This window comes from Triticum aestivum, chromosome 3D, assembly GCF_018294505.1.
Source record: "Triticum aestivum cultivar Chinese Spring chromosome 3D, IWGSC CS RefSeq v2.1, whole genome shotgun sequence".
NCBI classification, from domain to species: Eukaryota; Viridiplantae; Streptophyta; class Magnoliopsida; order Poales; family Poaceae; genus Triticum; species Triticum aestivum.
The window spans coordinates 442475532-442490347 of NC_057802.1; the positions used below are offsets into that span (position 1 = coordinate 442475532).

General features: G+C 46.2%; 2 protein-coding genes across 3 annotated transcripts; one reads left to right on the forward strand and one right to left on the reverse strand.

Moving 5' to 3' along the window:
- Positions 1 to 2544: 2544 nt before the first annotated feature.
- Positions 2545 to 8165, reverse strand: LOC123074891 (WAT1-related protein At5g64700-like). Of its 2 annotated transcripts, XM_044497624.1 has the most exons (7): positions 7953 to 8165; positions 4335 to 4527; positions 4193 to 4255; positions 3965 to 4081; positions 3467 to 3866; positions 3230 to 3381; positions 2561 to 3126 (listed from the first exon to the last, which is right to left on the reverse strand). In XM_044497624.1, exons 2-7 carry the CDS (start codon positions 4511 to 4513, stop codon positions 2907 to 2909), a joined length of 1131 nt encoding a protein of 376 aa, XP_044353559.1. In that variant the 5' UTR covers positions 4514 to 4527; positions 7953 to 8165; the 3' UTR covers positions 2561 to 2906. The 2 variants fall into 2 exon arrangements, with proteins under 2 accessions (XP_044353560.1, XP_044353559.1); XM_044497625.1 differs by lacking the exon at positions 7953 to 8165 and having other exon boundaries at positions 2545 to 3126; positions 4335 to 4705.
- A 2958-nt stretch (positions 8166 to 11123) lies between these two features.
- Positions 11124 to 11970, forward strand: LOC123079506 (uncharacterized). Its single transcript, XM_044502279.1, has one exon. The coding sequence runs from the start codon at positions 11269 to 11271 to the stop codon at positions 11659 to 11661; it is 393 nt and encodes a 130-aa protein (XP_044358214.1). The 5' UTR covers positions 11124 to 11268; the 3' UTR covers positions 11662 to 11970.
- The last annotated feature ends 2846 nt before the right edge of the window (positions 11971 to 14816 follow it).

A 14816-nucleotide genomic window follows, 5' to 3' on the forward strand; every position in this document is an offset into this window, starting at 1 on the left:
AAACAATTGCCAGACACTTTGAAATATGCTTACCTTGATGAAAAGAAGATATATCATATTATTATAAGTGCTAACCTTTCAGAACATGAAGAAGAAATATTATTGAAAGTCCTAAGGAAGCACCAGGCTGCTATTGGATATACTCTTGATGATTTAAAGGGCATTAGTCCCACTCTATGTCAGCACAAAATTAATATGGAACCTGATGCTAAACCCGTTGTTGATCACCAACGTCTGTTAAATCCAAAAATGAAGGAAGTGGTAAGAACGGAAATCTTAAAACTTCCGGAAGCAGGTACAATCTATCATATAGCTGATAGTAGATAGGTAAGTCCTGTTCATTGTGTTCCTAAGAAAGGAGGTATTACTGTCGTTCCTAATGATAAAAATGAACTTATCCCACAAAGAATTGTTACAGGCTATAGAATGATAATTGATTTTAAAAAATTAAATAAAGCAACTAGAAAATATCATTACCCTTTTCCTTTTATTGATCAAATGCTTGAAAGATTATCCAAGCACACACACTTTTGCTTCCTTGATGGATATTCTGGCTTCTCACAAATACATGTTTCTCAACCTGATCAGGAAAAGACCACTTTTACTTGTCCCTTTGGAACCTATGCTTATAGACGTATGCCTTTTGGTTTATGTAATGCACCTGTTACCTTTCAAAGATGTATGACTGCTATAATCTCTGATTTTTGTGAAAAGATTGTTGAGGTTTTCATGGATGATATTTCTGTTTATGGAATGTCTTTTGATGATTGTTTAAGCAATCTTGAGCGAGTTTTGCAGAGATGTGAACAAACAAATCTTGTCTTGAATTGGGAGAAGTGCCACTTTATGGTGGATGAAGGCATTGTCTTGGGTCATAAAATTTCTGAAAGAGGTATTGAAGTGGACCAAGCTAAGGTTGATGCAATTGAGAAAATGCCATGTCCTAAAGATATTTTACACACACACACACACACATATATATATATATACAAAAAACACTCTTCAAAAACACATTTAGAAAATGTTGAATAAGTATTAAAAAATGTTAAACATGTATTTGAAAGTGTTGAATAAGTATTAAAAATGTTGAACAAATATTTGAAAAATGTTGAACGGGTATTAAAAAATATTGAACAAGTATTGGAAAATGTTGAACAAAAATTTGAAAAATATTGAACAAGTATTTGAAAATGTTAAAAAAGTATTTAAAAATTGTTGAAAAGGTATTAAAAAATCTTGAACGGGTATATGAGAAATGTTGAACAAGCATTTGAAAAATGTTGAATGAGTATTAGAAATGTGGAACAAGTATTTGGAAAATGTTGAATAGCTATTAAAATGTTGAAGACGTATTTGAAAAATGTTTAATAAGCATCCGGACAATGTTGAACGTGTATACAAAAAATGTTTAATAACGGTCACTCAAACTTCTCTTTTTCGAGTGCAAGTGTGATCGAGCTGTTTGGTCTACTATCTAGATGGCATCCAACTTATTCCCACATCATAGCATGCGTATATTGTTTGGAAATTAGTTGCAGGATGCTAATAAAAATTACTTATCAGGTACGCAACCTTGTGTTGGGCTATTTGGTATCAGAAATGATGTGTTTTTGATAATTAGAATACCTCTCCATTGTAGGTTCTACATTTATGTATGCATTGGTTCCACATCAGGGGCGGATCCATCATAGGGCATGGGTGTACAGATGTACTCAAATTCTTTTGGGCACCCCTATTTCTCGCTTTAAGCGAGCACATGAGACGCCTCGCGTTGGGGAGCCCAAATGGGCCGGCCCAGCCGCGCGGGAGGCAAAGGCCTGTTTTTTTCTGTTTTATGTTACAGTTTTTTGCCTTATTTTTGTATTTTTTTGTAATTTAAAATATTCTACATATATATATATATTATAAAAAATGCTCTTTAAAACACATTTGAAAAAATGTTTAACAAGCAGCTGATAAATATTAAATAAGTATTAAAAATATTGAATGAGTCTTTGAAAAATGTTGAACAAGTATTTGAAAACTGTTGAACAAGTATTAAAAAATGTTGAATGAGTATTTAAAAATATAGAATAAGTAATAATAATGTTGACGAGTATTTGAAAAATGTTGAACAAGTATTTCAAAATGTAGAATAAGTATTAAAAATGTTGAATAAGTATTTGAAAAAATATTGAACAAGTACTTGAAAAATATTGAACAAGTATTTGAAAAAATGTTGAATAAGTATTTGAAAAATGTTGAATAAGCGTTCGGACAATGTTGAACATGTATATATAAAATGTTGATCACTTATTGAAAAAAAATGTTTTTGATATATACGAAATTGTAGAGTGAAAATAAAAACAAACATAAAAAATGGAGATGAAAAATGAAAAGCAAACAAAAAATGGAGAAGAAAAAAGAAAACCAAACAAAAATGAAGAAAACCTTCTCAAAAAACAGAAAGGAAAAACAGGGAAAAAACGTGAAAACCAATGGAAAAAGAAAATAAAAAAACTTGAATAATGAGGCGACCCTGCAATACATAAGAACAGGCAAAATCCTGTATCACGGTCTATTGATTTCCATCGGACTTTTATAAATCGCAACCATATTTGTAATCCTTTGGAGCAACATCCAACCATTGCCATGTCCAAGTTACTGCATATATAACATACATGCTACAAGTTGCACACCTTCAAAGATTACAGTGTAAGGCTTAGTGATATATGCAATTTGAGGTGACCGGGATTTGTAAAAAATTAAGCAACTAAGAATTAGCCAAAGAGTACTGATCATAAACCCAATCAGGTCCGTTCGCCGTTTCTCTTCTTTGTGTATTGAGTTGAATATAATTCATAGTTGCTCGAATAATGGATGCATCGCATGAATGAGATAGATGGAGCCTCCTTCACTCGATCAAATCAGACTTGTTCAGCCGGCGACATCGTTACTTCCTTATCGTGCTCCCTCTCCCCGTTAACTTGGTTGCTCCTCTCGTTCTTCTCCTCATCATCTGCAGAATTCTCGCCCTCCACGCCATGGATCATATTCGTCTCGCCACATGGCGCAATCCGGTTCTCCTTGCTTTTGCCCCACAGCACGCTGTACAGACCTCCAACGAGAAGGACTCCACCCAAGATACTGCAAAAATCAATGAAAAAGAAGAGCAAATGAACTTGAAGTTCAGCAGCCGTGTGTAGATCAGCAGTGCAATTGAAGCTTGAAAGCTAGCTGCTGATCGTACCTGCCGAGGTGAACGATCTCTCCGAGGAAGAAGGAGGAGCAGAAAATGGTGAGGACGAAGCAGAGCGGGGTCCACACGGCGAGGAAGACCGGCCCTTTCATGTCCGCGCACCATGCTTGCAGGTAGTAGGACACCCCCGTCACCACGAACCCCTGAATCAATCCACACATCAGCCTCCAGTCCACTCCATGCACCGATCCATCACCATTGACAAGACAGAGAATTAAGAAGCCTTACGGTGTAGAGGACGGCGAGCAAGGTGACGTCGAAGCGGAGCTGCCACCTGGAGAAGTCCCTCTCAGCGACCGCCGCGACGACGAAGCACTGGCCGGCGCTGAAGACGCACTGCGTCGCCGTCACGAGCAGCTTGTTGGGGTACTCCTTGAGCAGCGCGGCCTGCAGGACGATCCACAGGGACCACGTCACGTTGGCGAGCACCATGAGGAAGGTGCCCATGATCCACGTCCCCCTCGTCGCGCCGGCGTCTCCGGTCGCGGCAGCCAGGGCGCGGTGGTGGTTCACCGGGTTCAGGGACGGCCCCACGTAGAAGGCGATGACGAGCACCCCGGCGAGGCAGAGCCCCACGCCGGCCACCTTGGCCATGCCCGAGGGGCTCCTCAGCTTCACCACCTCCATCCTAAGGCCAGCCAAGTGTACATGTCAGTATGTCACAACGTACGTAGTATGATCGTACAGTGGTAGGGAGCTGGGTCGATTTACTCGCTGGATTAGTACCTCAGCAGAAGCGCTATGAAGAAGGTGACCACCGGCATGGAGTTGCTGGTCGCAGATCCCACGGTTGCAGATGTCAACTTGAGGCTCACGTTGTACAGATTCAAGCTAAATGTAGTCCTGGAAACAAAGCCATATTAACATCGATCAGTAATCCATCTCCATCTCCACTTTGTTGCACATAAACAGCTTGTGATGAGATCGAGAAGCATGCGTCGCTTAATTAGTTACCCGATCAAGGCAAACATGAACAGCTTCAGGAGCAACCGGAACGACATTGCCCACGCGTTTTTCCTGCAAAATCAGCGCCTGATTCTTATACGATCCTCTTGCTAGTGCTAGGTAGCCCGAGCAGAACCAGCTAGAGAGTTACCTCTCGAGGGCAATGGCGAGTGGTAGCAAGAGGAGAGACGCGGCGGCCTGGCGGTAGAAGATGAAGACGTAGGTGCTGAACCCCTGGTTGAAGGCCGCCTTGGAGACGACGAACATGCCGGTGTAGATCACCTGTATGATCACGGCGATCACGTACGGCTTCTTCCCATCCGCCCCCATGCCGGCAGTGAGCTCTGTCAGGAACCCAACAGAGATCGGAGTGTGGTCAGAGAGTATGAATACGATGGTCGCCTCTCTGTTCTGCGCTGGTGTCTGAACCCCTGCAGCTAAGCTCAGCTACTTATGCTGCCACGCCGAGCTACAACACTGAGCTGGAGTACGTAGCAGCATCTAAACCTGATTTTCTTTGGGTTGTTTAGGCTAGGAAGCAGGGGAAAAGACCTGCATTTCTCGAGTCAACAGGAGTACCTCTCAGCTAATTTAGAAAGAGTGCTCCTGTGTCAATGTATAATGCTAGACTGGAGTACTGATTAGCACCAGTAAGCTTGTTTACTGGATGGGTTCAACACGGTGACGCCCTGAGACAACAACAGCAACAAATGCTCCATGGTTTATGGGGCTCAAGTGTGAATTGGACCGTCTTCTTGACTAGAGCACGCGCACGCAGACGCAGCAGCATTGGTCACACTGCTCTGCTGTGCCTGATTAGTTCGAGCTGTTAAGTACTAATAGTACGTATACTTGCTAATGAGGTCTGGCTGGGTCTTGAGCTAAGCCGTCCCGGCAGAAAACAAAGGCGACCTTGTGAGTGGCCAGTCAAGTCTAGGAAATTCAAATTAACAATTCCTGGTGCCACATGTTTGCTCCCGGCCTGTCGACTGATACGTGGGATCTTTCTAAGCATAATTAGTGTGGTGCCTGCAGCCCGCTGATTAGGCCTTTGGCAGTGAGGGAGATAATTTCATTGCACAGTGTGGTGACGCAGCATGCACTATCACGGAACAGTTTCGTATGGGATGATTATTTCCTCAACTATCTCTGCTCAACTGGCTCTCTTCTGTCACTGATCGACACTTTTTATCATCTCACAGACGGTTCGGAATTCTAACTGGAGAGTGTACTCAGTACCGTGGGAAACCTCACTTTCTATTGATAGGGAAACTCTGTGTCTTACATATGGACTACTTTTGGGAGTGGAACTTTTGGTCTATGGGTTTATCTACACCCTATACGGGAAAACAAATTAGTAATTCAACAAAGAGACAAAAAAAAACTGAAATAAACTTGACCTTACATTGTACTTGTGAGATAAATTCCACAAAAAGAAAATCCCCCTTTGACTTCTTTTCAAAAAAGACAATTTTTTGGTCAAAATAGTGTGAATAGTGATCTATATAATAGAAAATATTTTTTGTCTTTTTTTCTATGAAGTCAACGTTGGTTTTTTGTTCGTGAAAATTTATATACTAGTGCAAACGTAAGTCAAGTTTATTTTTTTTAAAGGAGGATGTACCCCAGCCTCTGCATCTGGACGATGCATGCAGCCATTTTATTAATTATTCACAAAGCTCTTACAAAAGTAAGCCTGAAGCCACCATCTTGGCAACACCAGCCACTACTCCTATCCCCGTGATGAAGGTGTGCCGAATGTTCGAGCTTAATACCAAACAGACATCGCACCAACACCTAGCATCTAATGCCGGAGACCCCATCCAAGCCATATACCTGGACTGGGTTACACACCGGTCCGGCGCACTTTCAGTGGGCACCACATGCGCACGCTGCAATGGCCGTCACCTCCTCCATCCACCGACCCATCCTCAGATCATACTGACGCATCGACCTTGCCAGGCCTCTCTGCTATCGACGCCACCATGATGCCAGACAACGTTGTCCTCCTGCACGCGTCCATCGCCACCCATCGGACGCCGAGCCTCCTCCAGATATGAGGTTTCCTCCAGAAGCAATGGAGCGAGGGACGCCCCCACCATCGCCTCCTACGAGGAAAACGACACCCGCGGGCGCCGCCGGCGATGGTGCCATCCTCACCCGCTTCAGCAACTAGGCCACCATCTCCTCCTCCACTTGATCCGTCGCCGGGAAGCCACCGCGAGGCAACACCCACTGACCAGATCTCTTTGGACCGACGATGAAGACAACCAAAGATAGAGGAGGTCTCATCGCCGCGTGACCGACGCTATGGCTACACACATGTCGTCCGGAGGCGCCCACTCAAGATCCACCGTCACAGCCACGCCTCCAAGCCGCGACAGAGGGACACCCCGCCGCCGCCATCACACCCCACCCCCCCCCCCCCCCCGCGCGCGCATGGGCTTTGCCCAGCCGGGATCCGACGGCGGCGGGAGGAAGGCGGATGGGAGGCGGAGGGGATCGGGAGGGAGGTGGGCGGGATCTGAAGAGGAGGTGGACGGGAGGCGGAGTGCGAGTCAAGTTTATTCCAAAAATACTTTTGAACTATTTTTACTTTTTGTTTAATTATTAGAAAAATCCCGTATAGGATGTATCTATAACCAGGAACCAAAGTATATTTTCTTTACTTTTGCTGGTCTAGTGGAAAATGGTTGGTAAATTGTTAGCACAGCAAAAAATAGAAGCTGCCAGTTATGAAAAGCAAGCACCCACACCTTCACACCCTGGCAATGTCTTTATATGGTTATAATACTCTAAAACAGCGATGCACCAGGGTCTACAGGGAACCCATTTCTGTAAAAGAGTTGGCAGATCGCGTGGCAAGACATGTTCATCTTTGTACACTCTAATGGTGGCTAAGGTAAGACAGTCTACCTAAATGGTGCATAATTGCTGGAGGCATGAGTATGACTAGACTTCTGTCGTGTTGGGCCTTTTTTCGGTTGCGGTGTTATTCTCGGAGCTTTGTTGTTTTCTCAAACACTCAACCTGACTGCTATTGTGTACTAGAAGAAGAAAGCGTCGAAATGACGCGAGTTTTACGGAGCAAAGCTAAAACGAAACAGAGCAGAAGTCCACAAAGTGGCCTATCCTAAACAAAGAACAATGATAGGGATGGACAACTGCTCTACATGCCTGAAACCTTGGGAGTCTCGTGTGTTTGTTACCACCACTGTCCACATGCTAATTTCTTATGGCTTTGCATAAGTTGCAAACACACGATCAATACTTCAATAGATGCACCTCATTCAGATGTGTTGATGGTATGTATGGATGACATTGTTTGTCAATAGCTTGAAGAAATCAAGTATTTTGTGGATTTGAAATTCATAATGTTTGTTACATTGAATCTTGAACAGAAGTACTTTGGTCCTACGGTGGGGAAAGGAAGATAGGCTGCAAAAACGTAAGGTTATTGCTTCCGATTGTTCACTGGGTGCTCTCTTTGTTGGTTTTCTCTGTTCTTCTATTGCAAATTACAATAGACTACTGCTATCAAAAGTATACTAGTTTTGGTACTACCAACATTTCACTGGTATAATTATGAATATCAATGGTAGCGAAAAGATAATCTTTCAATAACCAAACAGATGATGGAAGTAGCCTATTGGCTTAGAATCTCCTTTCCAAAAGAAAAAGGCGGCAGTGATATGAACAATGCAAAACAAAAGCGATGGAAGCATGTTCCTTCCTATATTTGTCTATATCCGAGGAAGAGTAAACATACCTGAAAAAGGCTAGTGCTATAATCTGCACAAACTTCCCACTCATAGTCTGTCGAATGCAGCAGCTCATAATTTGTCCAATGCAGCATATATGGAGTTCATGATGAGGCCAGGGACAAAGCTTTTGAGTCGGAGTTGAGCTGGATCAAACCGTCACCATCAGAAGGTAGTGACATACACCAACCCAGAATGACTAAATAAGCATGTAGATGAACAGAAAAATGGTGTCTAAGGATTTGTGACATGGATATGGAACTGACCTCTCTGCTCACTTGGCAATATACAGGTTCCAGATGATGTATTGGAGCAGGCCAAGGCTTGAGCTCAGGCAGCGCCTGAGGGGATGGACGCTGACCAAATGAGCACGTAGGTACTGATGGGTGGTAGATGCTACGAGGGCGACAGGCGGGATGCCCCATGGAAAGTTTGATGCTGGACAGTGGAGGAGGGGTATCTTATTTCGCTTGTGCTGTTCAGGTTCTGATGAATGTGCGTTAAGCCATTGGCTGGAGGGGAGAAGGAAGGAGTCATCTTGTATGTATATTTGGGCTCGTGAAGGATGAACAGGCTTGCCCAACACAAAAAAAAGAGCTTGTGAAAGTGCACATGTGTTGTATAGGAGAAGAACACGTATGTGTCGGCAGGATGTCTGCCACCCCCTTGCGAATCCGGCACAGGGAACTGGAAGCATAGAATCATCGAAAGCAGTTTTGGCACACAGAGAAGAAAGGTATCGCTCGCATCGCGTGCGCATATACAAGTACGTATATGATTTGGTTTAGGAGTTAATCCTCGTTCAAGAAAGGTAGTATTCCTCTGCACGCCCTGTGCGCTTTACAAATGAACAGCCCAGCTACCAAAGCATGTACAGTCTCCAACTGTCAGACACTGCCTGCCATTTGGCAGACATCGGAACAGAAGAAACTTCATCAGACTGCGAAACATTATGCGTTTTTAGCATGGCCCAAATTTTTGCCTCTGAACATGGCCCAAATTTGAGTTACAACGTGACAAAAATTTGCAGGTCACTGGATGCTGTGAGACATGCACAACATTTTTTTTAGTGTAATAATTTAGGCTTCTTTGATTGAAATGATTCTTTCTACTCCCTCCATCCGTTTATAAAGGCCACTTTTGTTTTTCGTGTCAAACTTTGACTTATAATTTTGGTCAACAAAATATGAATGCAATAAAAAAAATGGCGTGCAAAAAATTAGGGTGACTCTTAGACTACGCTATTAGCGAGACATTATACACTAATTCATTTAGTGAGAAATTGCTCAGAATGCTACAGCGCATTATCTTTTTCACTGGTTGTATGTCATCAAAAATATATCATCGAAAAGTTTTTTTTAAAATGTGGATTCAATGATATACTTTTTGTGGCATATCACTCATTTTTTGTTGGTACAATTAATGGTCAAAGTTATTAGACATAGAAATATGAAGTGGCCTTGTATACAGAAATTGAAGGAGTAGGAAACTTAAAGGATTGAAATTGTTAGAGATTTTGTTTTCTATGCGAGTCTTTAGGTATTGTAGGATTGCACCATCTAATGTTTTTTCTATAATTTGCCCATATTTTGTATGAAATTTCTAATATTTTCTGCCTCGTCTCCTCCCGTGTCAAGCATCATCCTCCTAGGCGGCTCAGGAGCCACCCTTTGTCACAGGCCCTTGCTCCCCCGCTTCACCTTCCCATCCTTCGTCGTCGCCGCCGAGTGGTAGGCAGCGGTTGGGCGTGTCCCATCTTCCCTCTTCTCCTACCCTTTTCTAGCTCTTCAGCTTCGACGTCAACGACCTGCACCTGCGGAGCTGTTCTGGCCCTTTCTGGTGCCTCCTGCTCCAGATCTGGTGGAGGCTACCTGTCTTGGTGCTCCCTCCTCCCTCCCATCCCCCCTCCCCTACCCCTATGTGCGCCATTGATGCGGCTCCGTGTGGCCGAAGGAGTGGTGTCGTTTGGTGGAGGTGTGCTCGCAGCCAGGTGAGCCGGCAAACACCGTCCGAACATTCGACTCGGGGAGCCCGGCTGGGAACCGACGGCTGCCCATATTTGGGGCGCCGCTAGAGTTATTGGCTTATGGGTGTCCTGGGCTTGGACAGTGAGGGTTGTGGGCATGGGCTGAGTCCGGGTTGGGCCTTCGCCCGATGTGCATCGATCGGTCGATGTTGGCGTTGTGTGGTGTGGGGGTCTTGAGGCGATCTCGGACGGTGGTCTTCCTGGGTGACTCTTCGGCGAGTCTCGTGGCGGCGGCGGCGGTTGCGTCCCTTGGTCGTGTGTGTGTGGGGGGGGGGGGGGTGATGAGGGGTGTACCTTTGGGTGGAGGGTATTGCTTAGATGTGGATTTGGAGGCTTGGATTTCGGTGGGTCTTCCCTCAAGGGTGGGCTCAGTGGCTTTGGTGCCTCGAGTGGCACTGGCGGGTTCCCAAGCGAAAACTCCGCGATTTGTTGTCGATGGCGGCGACACCTGCGGGTGTCGCTATCCTCTTGAAGGCATCATTGTAGTTCCCCTTCCCCCGCCAGTGCTTTGAGGGGAAACTCATGTCTGTCCCTTCAGACTCGGCAACGGTTACGCTTCACCTCGTTACCCTCTTGGGGCACTGCCATGGAGCTCAGGTGCTCATTGACATTGTCATGGCGTGGCGTCGTTTTCTGGCTCCGCAGTGCTCCTGCCTGGCAGCGTAGTCGTGTCGTTATTAGCCCTTTTGCGTGATTGTTTAGGTGCGATTTATGTTGTTCAATTTCTCTGTGATCTGCTTTGTAAGCAGGACGAAAGCCTTTTCTATTCTTTCTCGAACGTTCTGTGTGTGTGTGTTTTGCGAAAGGAAGGTTCTGTGTTTTTTCTAGGTACAACCAAACAAACTCCTGTGCAAATTTAATGTTGTGCTTTATGCGGTTTATTAATTCCCTACATTTAATTAGATCCTTTTTGCATTTGTTCGTCGTCCTTAGAGGCGAAGCATTCGTGCGGTCAAAAACATTAGGAAACGACCGGAACGTGTGGGAATTCTATTCTCGGACGCAGTAAAGCGGAACAAGACAAGGCAGTGGCTGGCGCCCGGCAGGCGGCCAGCCCCACGTCTGCATACGCGTAACGCGTCTGCCTTTGCTCTCTCTCGAAGGAAGGAAATTGAAAAGGTAGTCGCCAACGGCCAGCGCGAGCCAGCTAAGTCCAACCGAGCGGGCAAGGCACCCAGCCACCCACCCACCCCGCCCAGACGCGTCGCCTCGGCGGCCCCGAAGCTCCTCGCCACCGGCCCGCCCCCGCCGCGCCCCTTGCCCCCGGCCCGCCCCCCCGCGGCCGGGTGGACGCCGCCATGTCGCCCTCCGCCCCGCCCGCGCCCGCCCGCTTCCTCCTCTTCGCCGCGGCCCTCGCGCTGCTCCTCCTCTCCCCAACCCTAGCGGCCTCCGACCCCGCCGCCGAGCCCTGCGCGGCGCCCCTCGACGCCCCCGCGCTCGACGGCGGGGGCGGGGGAGAGGTCGCGCTCTGCCCCGTGCGGTGCTTCCGCCCCGACCCCGTCTGCGGCGCCGACGGGGTCACCTACTGGTGCGGCTGCCCCGAGGCCGCCTGCGCCGGCGCGCGCGTGGCGCGCCGCGGCTACTGCGAGGTCGGCGCCGGCTCCGCACCCGTCTCCGGCCAGGCGCTCCTGCTCGTCCACATCGTCTGGCTCTTCGTGCTCGGCGCCGCCGTCCTCCTCGGCTTCCTCTGACGCGCGCGCCTCCGCCCCCCTTCCTGTAATTGACGTCTCCCCCCTCCCCACAATTGGTAGAACTACTCATTTCAAGATTCTTTGTTGGATTTCGGTGCGCTCTTGAGCGCTGAGGGGGGTGGTGCTGGAACGGAATGTTTCGTTGCGAGGATTTGGTCCAGGGATGTCACACAATTCTTTCATAGATAATGAGATTGGTTGGCTTGGTGCTTTAGATTTCGGACCTCAGCTGTCCAGATTGGTCGCCAAATTTAGGTTGAGATCGTGTAAAACAGCTTGTAAATTTCGGCTAAATACATTTTGCAGTGATCTGGTTGTGCTTGTCTATAAATTTCAGCTTCTTGGTTTTATTATTCTGCTTTGTCTAATTGTCTATAAATTTGAGCTCTATGGTCGACAGACGAGCTAGCTTCCTAAGGCACATGAGCGATTGACATTTCATGCAATGGAGCCAACTTGACATTTTCTCTTTCTTAAGAATATGAAATTTAAAAATAGAAGAGCAGCTATAACTTGAGCATGGACCTGACACGTTCATGCATAATGGATGTAATCAGAGGTTGTGAGCATGTTCATGTAGCCATAAGTTGTTATGTCAGTAACATGTATTACTCTCTCTCTGATCTATAATAGCAGTTCTCAATGCCTTCCCATTTTATGTACTTGAGATAAAGTAGTGTGAGGAGGAGTAAAACAGAGAAATGTGGGTATTTGCATACATGAACTACATGTTAAAAGGAATGTCAGTGCATCCTAGAGGTGTTCTTCAATGGCTGGTATGCTGGGATTGTCATTGACTCATACGTTGATGCTTCTGGTGGTGTCGAACGGTGCAGCAATAGCCCTGCACCTTATGAAGGACAGCTACCTCCTGTGTTTTGCCAGGAAGGCAATATCGAAGCTCTTGTGTTGCTTATTTAGTCTGGTGAGCACTATTCCTTCTGTTTTGTCATTGTTTCCTTGTAGATAACACTGATAAATTCTGTGATATCCTTCATTATCCTATAAACATCATACTTATAAAAGTCAGAGCAGTCTTCTCTTATAGATGGATTTCAAAAAAGAAAAATAGCAAAGAGCAAACATAGCATACCTGTTAGTGTGCCACCTATATTATGCTCAGATGGTTTATATTTCAGTTCTTGCTTTCACCCAGAGTATATGTTTAGAATCCTGTCATACTGATCTTCCCTTATGCAGCTTTAAATTAACAGACCTGCGTTGCATTGGAATTGCTGTTGACTACATAAATTTATACCTGAAAGGCTGAAATGCAGTTTATGGTGCAGACAAGAATTGCTTATTCACACTCGTACATATTTACATTGTCTCCCAACTTCTAGAAGTAGTCGTCCAAAGTCATCAGGCACATTGTGTCCCAATTTCTAGAAATAGTCCTTGTTCTTCCTATGATTTTAGAGATCTATGTAGTCCAAGTACAACTAGAGTAAATCAAATGTAATTTGTTGTTAAATTGAATGTATCTTGCAGCTAAGTCAAATGCTAAGTTTGAATAGCAGAGATGGTTTCTGCTCCCAGGAAAACACCATGTTTTTCTCTATCGATTCGTTGCAGGTCTGGCTTCCTTTATCCAAGCTGTTGCGGACTTGATGAAGTCAATCAATAGAAATTTGTGTTGCTCTCAGAAGTCCACACTTTTCTGATTAGCTGATTCCGTGCAAGCAAGGTTGCCCGTTAGTCAAGCCTAATTTCTATGTCTGCTAAATATCAAAATTTCTGTGTCACTTATTTTGTAGTGTGCATCCAATTTAGAACTTTATGTATCAGGTTGATTTGGTCATTGATCTTATTTAGTTTTATTCATGTTGCTTGGAGTAATATTTTGGCACAAAAACCTGTCCATTTCAATCATTCTCTTGTTTATATTATTCATGTAGAAGGAATTATTTTCTTACTTTATTTGTACATTCATTCTGATTTTCTAACAGTACTAGACCTTTTTTTTTCAAGTAGCTGTTCTTCCATTCAGATCCATAATAAGATTCTGAAAAGCTAGTTTCTGTTGTAACAGACTTAGGTTTTTCATTTGATGAAATCAAAAATATATTCTAATAGGATTCGTTTTCAAATTTGGAGGTCAGTACTTGAGATTTCCAGATAAGAATGATATTGACTAAAAAAAATTGAAGGTATGATATGACTTGTGATTATTGAAAAAAAGGGACATGTGGGAGAGAGAGGAGCAAAAAGAAAGAGATTTGAGCGCTAAGAGCATCTCCAGCCGTTCGGCCCCCCACATGCTTGAAATAGTGCTGCCTGGGGCGAACCGGCGATAAATTTGGCGTGGGGGCGATCGGGTTCCCAACCACCGCCCCCGGACGCATTTTTTGAAAAAGAAAATCGGCCAAACACGACACAAATTCGTCCAAACTAGACGATTTCATTGATATTTTTACAAAAACTTAAAAACACAAATTAAAGTAACTAAACACGACAACTACGGCTAGCACTACTACGCCGCCGCCGCTTCCCGCCTTCTACATGCTGAGGAGCCAGTAGAACCGGGTGCAGTCGTCATCCTCGCTGCCGTCCTGCGTGCCGCCGGCGTCCTTGCTGCACCCTTGACCCACGTCGTCGATGCGTGGGGGGTGACGGCCCGGGCGCATCCCGTCGTCGCTGTCGAGGATGATGATGCCGCCCTCCTCGCGTCCGTGGCCCCGAGCGGCGATCTCCTTGAACACGCGGCGCTCGCGCTCCATCTGCTCGTGGACGTAGTCCGCCCTCGCCCACTTGAGGGCGGTCTCGTCGGCGGCGGCCATGGCCTCGTGCTCCTTCACGGGGAGCAACCCCGGGTCGGTCTTCGGCCTGACGAAGCGGGAAGAAGGAGAGGGGCGGCCGCCCTCGTTGATGACGAGGGCACCGCCGCGGGTGCGGCGCCCGAGCGGCGTCTCCTGTGGCTCCGGCTTGACGGGGCGGAGTGCCGGCGAACCGGAGGAAAGGGAGCCCGAGCCCGACGGCGAGGAGGTCGCCGTCTCCATTCGCCGCGGCGTCCAGGAGCTACCACGGCGGCGGGAGAAGGGGGGGGGGCGCCGGGTACTCCAGGCGCGGCGAGTTGCTGGCCTCGATGTGCTCGAGGATGGCTTCGAGGGTGCGGCCGGGGACGCCGCACCATTGGTGCCGTCCCTCGGAGTTGA

What these genes read in the sequence shown, in the direction of transcription:
- LOC123074891 (XM_044497625.1), bottom strand. Translation starts at nt 4,513, where the DNA reads ATGGGGGCGGATGGGAAGAAGCCGTACGTGATCGCCGTGATCATACAG. An exon ending in TTCATGTTTGCCTTGATCGG is followed by an intron (nt 4,082 to 4,192) that starts GTAACTAATTAA and finishes CTTTGTTTCCAG; the next exon opens with GACTACATTTAGCTTGAATC. An exon ending in TTCATAGCGCTTCTGCTGAG is followed by an intron (nt 3,867 to 3,964) that starts GTACTAATCCAG and finishes GGCTGGCCTTAG; the next exon opens with GATGGAGGTGGTGAAGCTGA.
- LOC123079506 (XM_044502279.1), top strand. Translation starts at nt 11,269, where the DNA reads ATGTCGCCCTCCGCCCCGCCCGCGCCCGCCCGCTTCCTCCTCTTCGCC.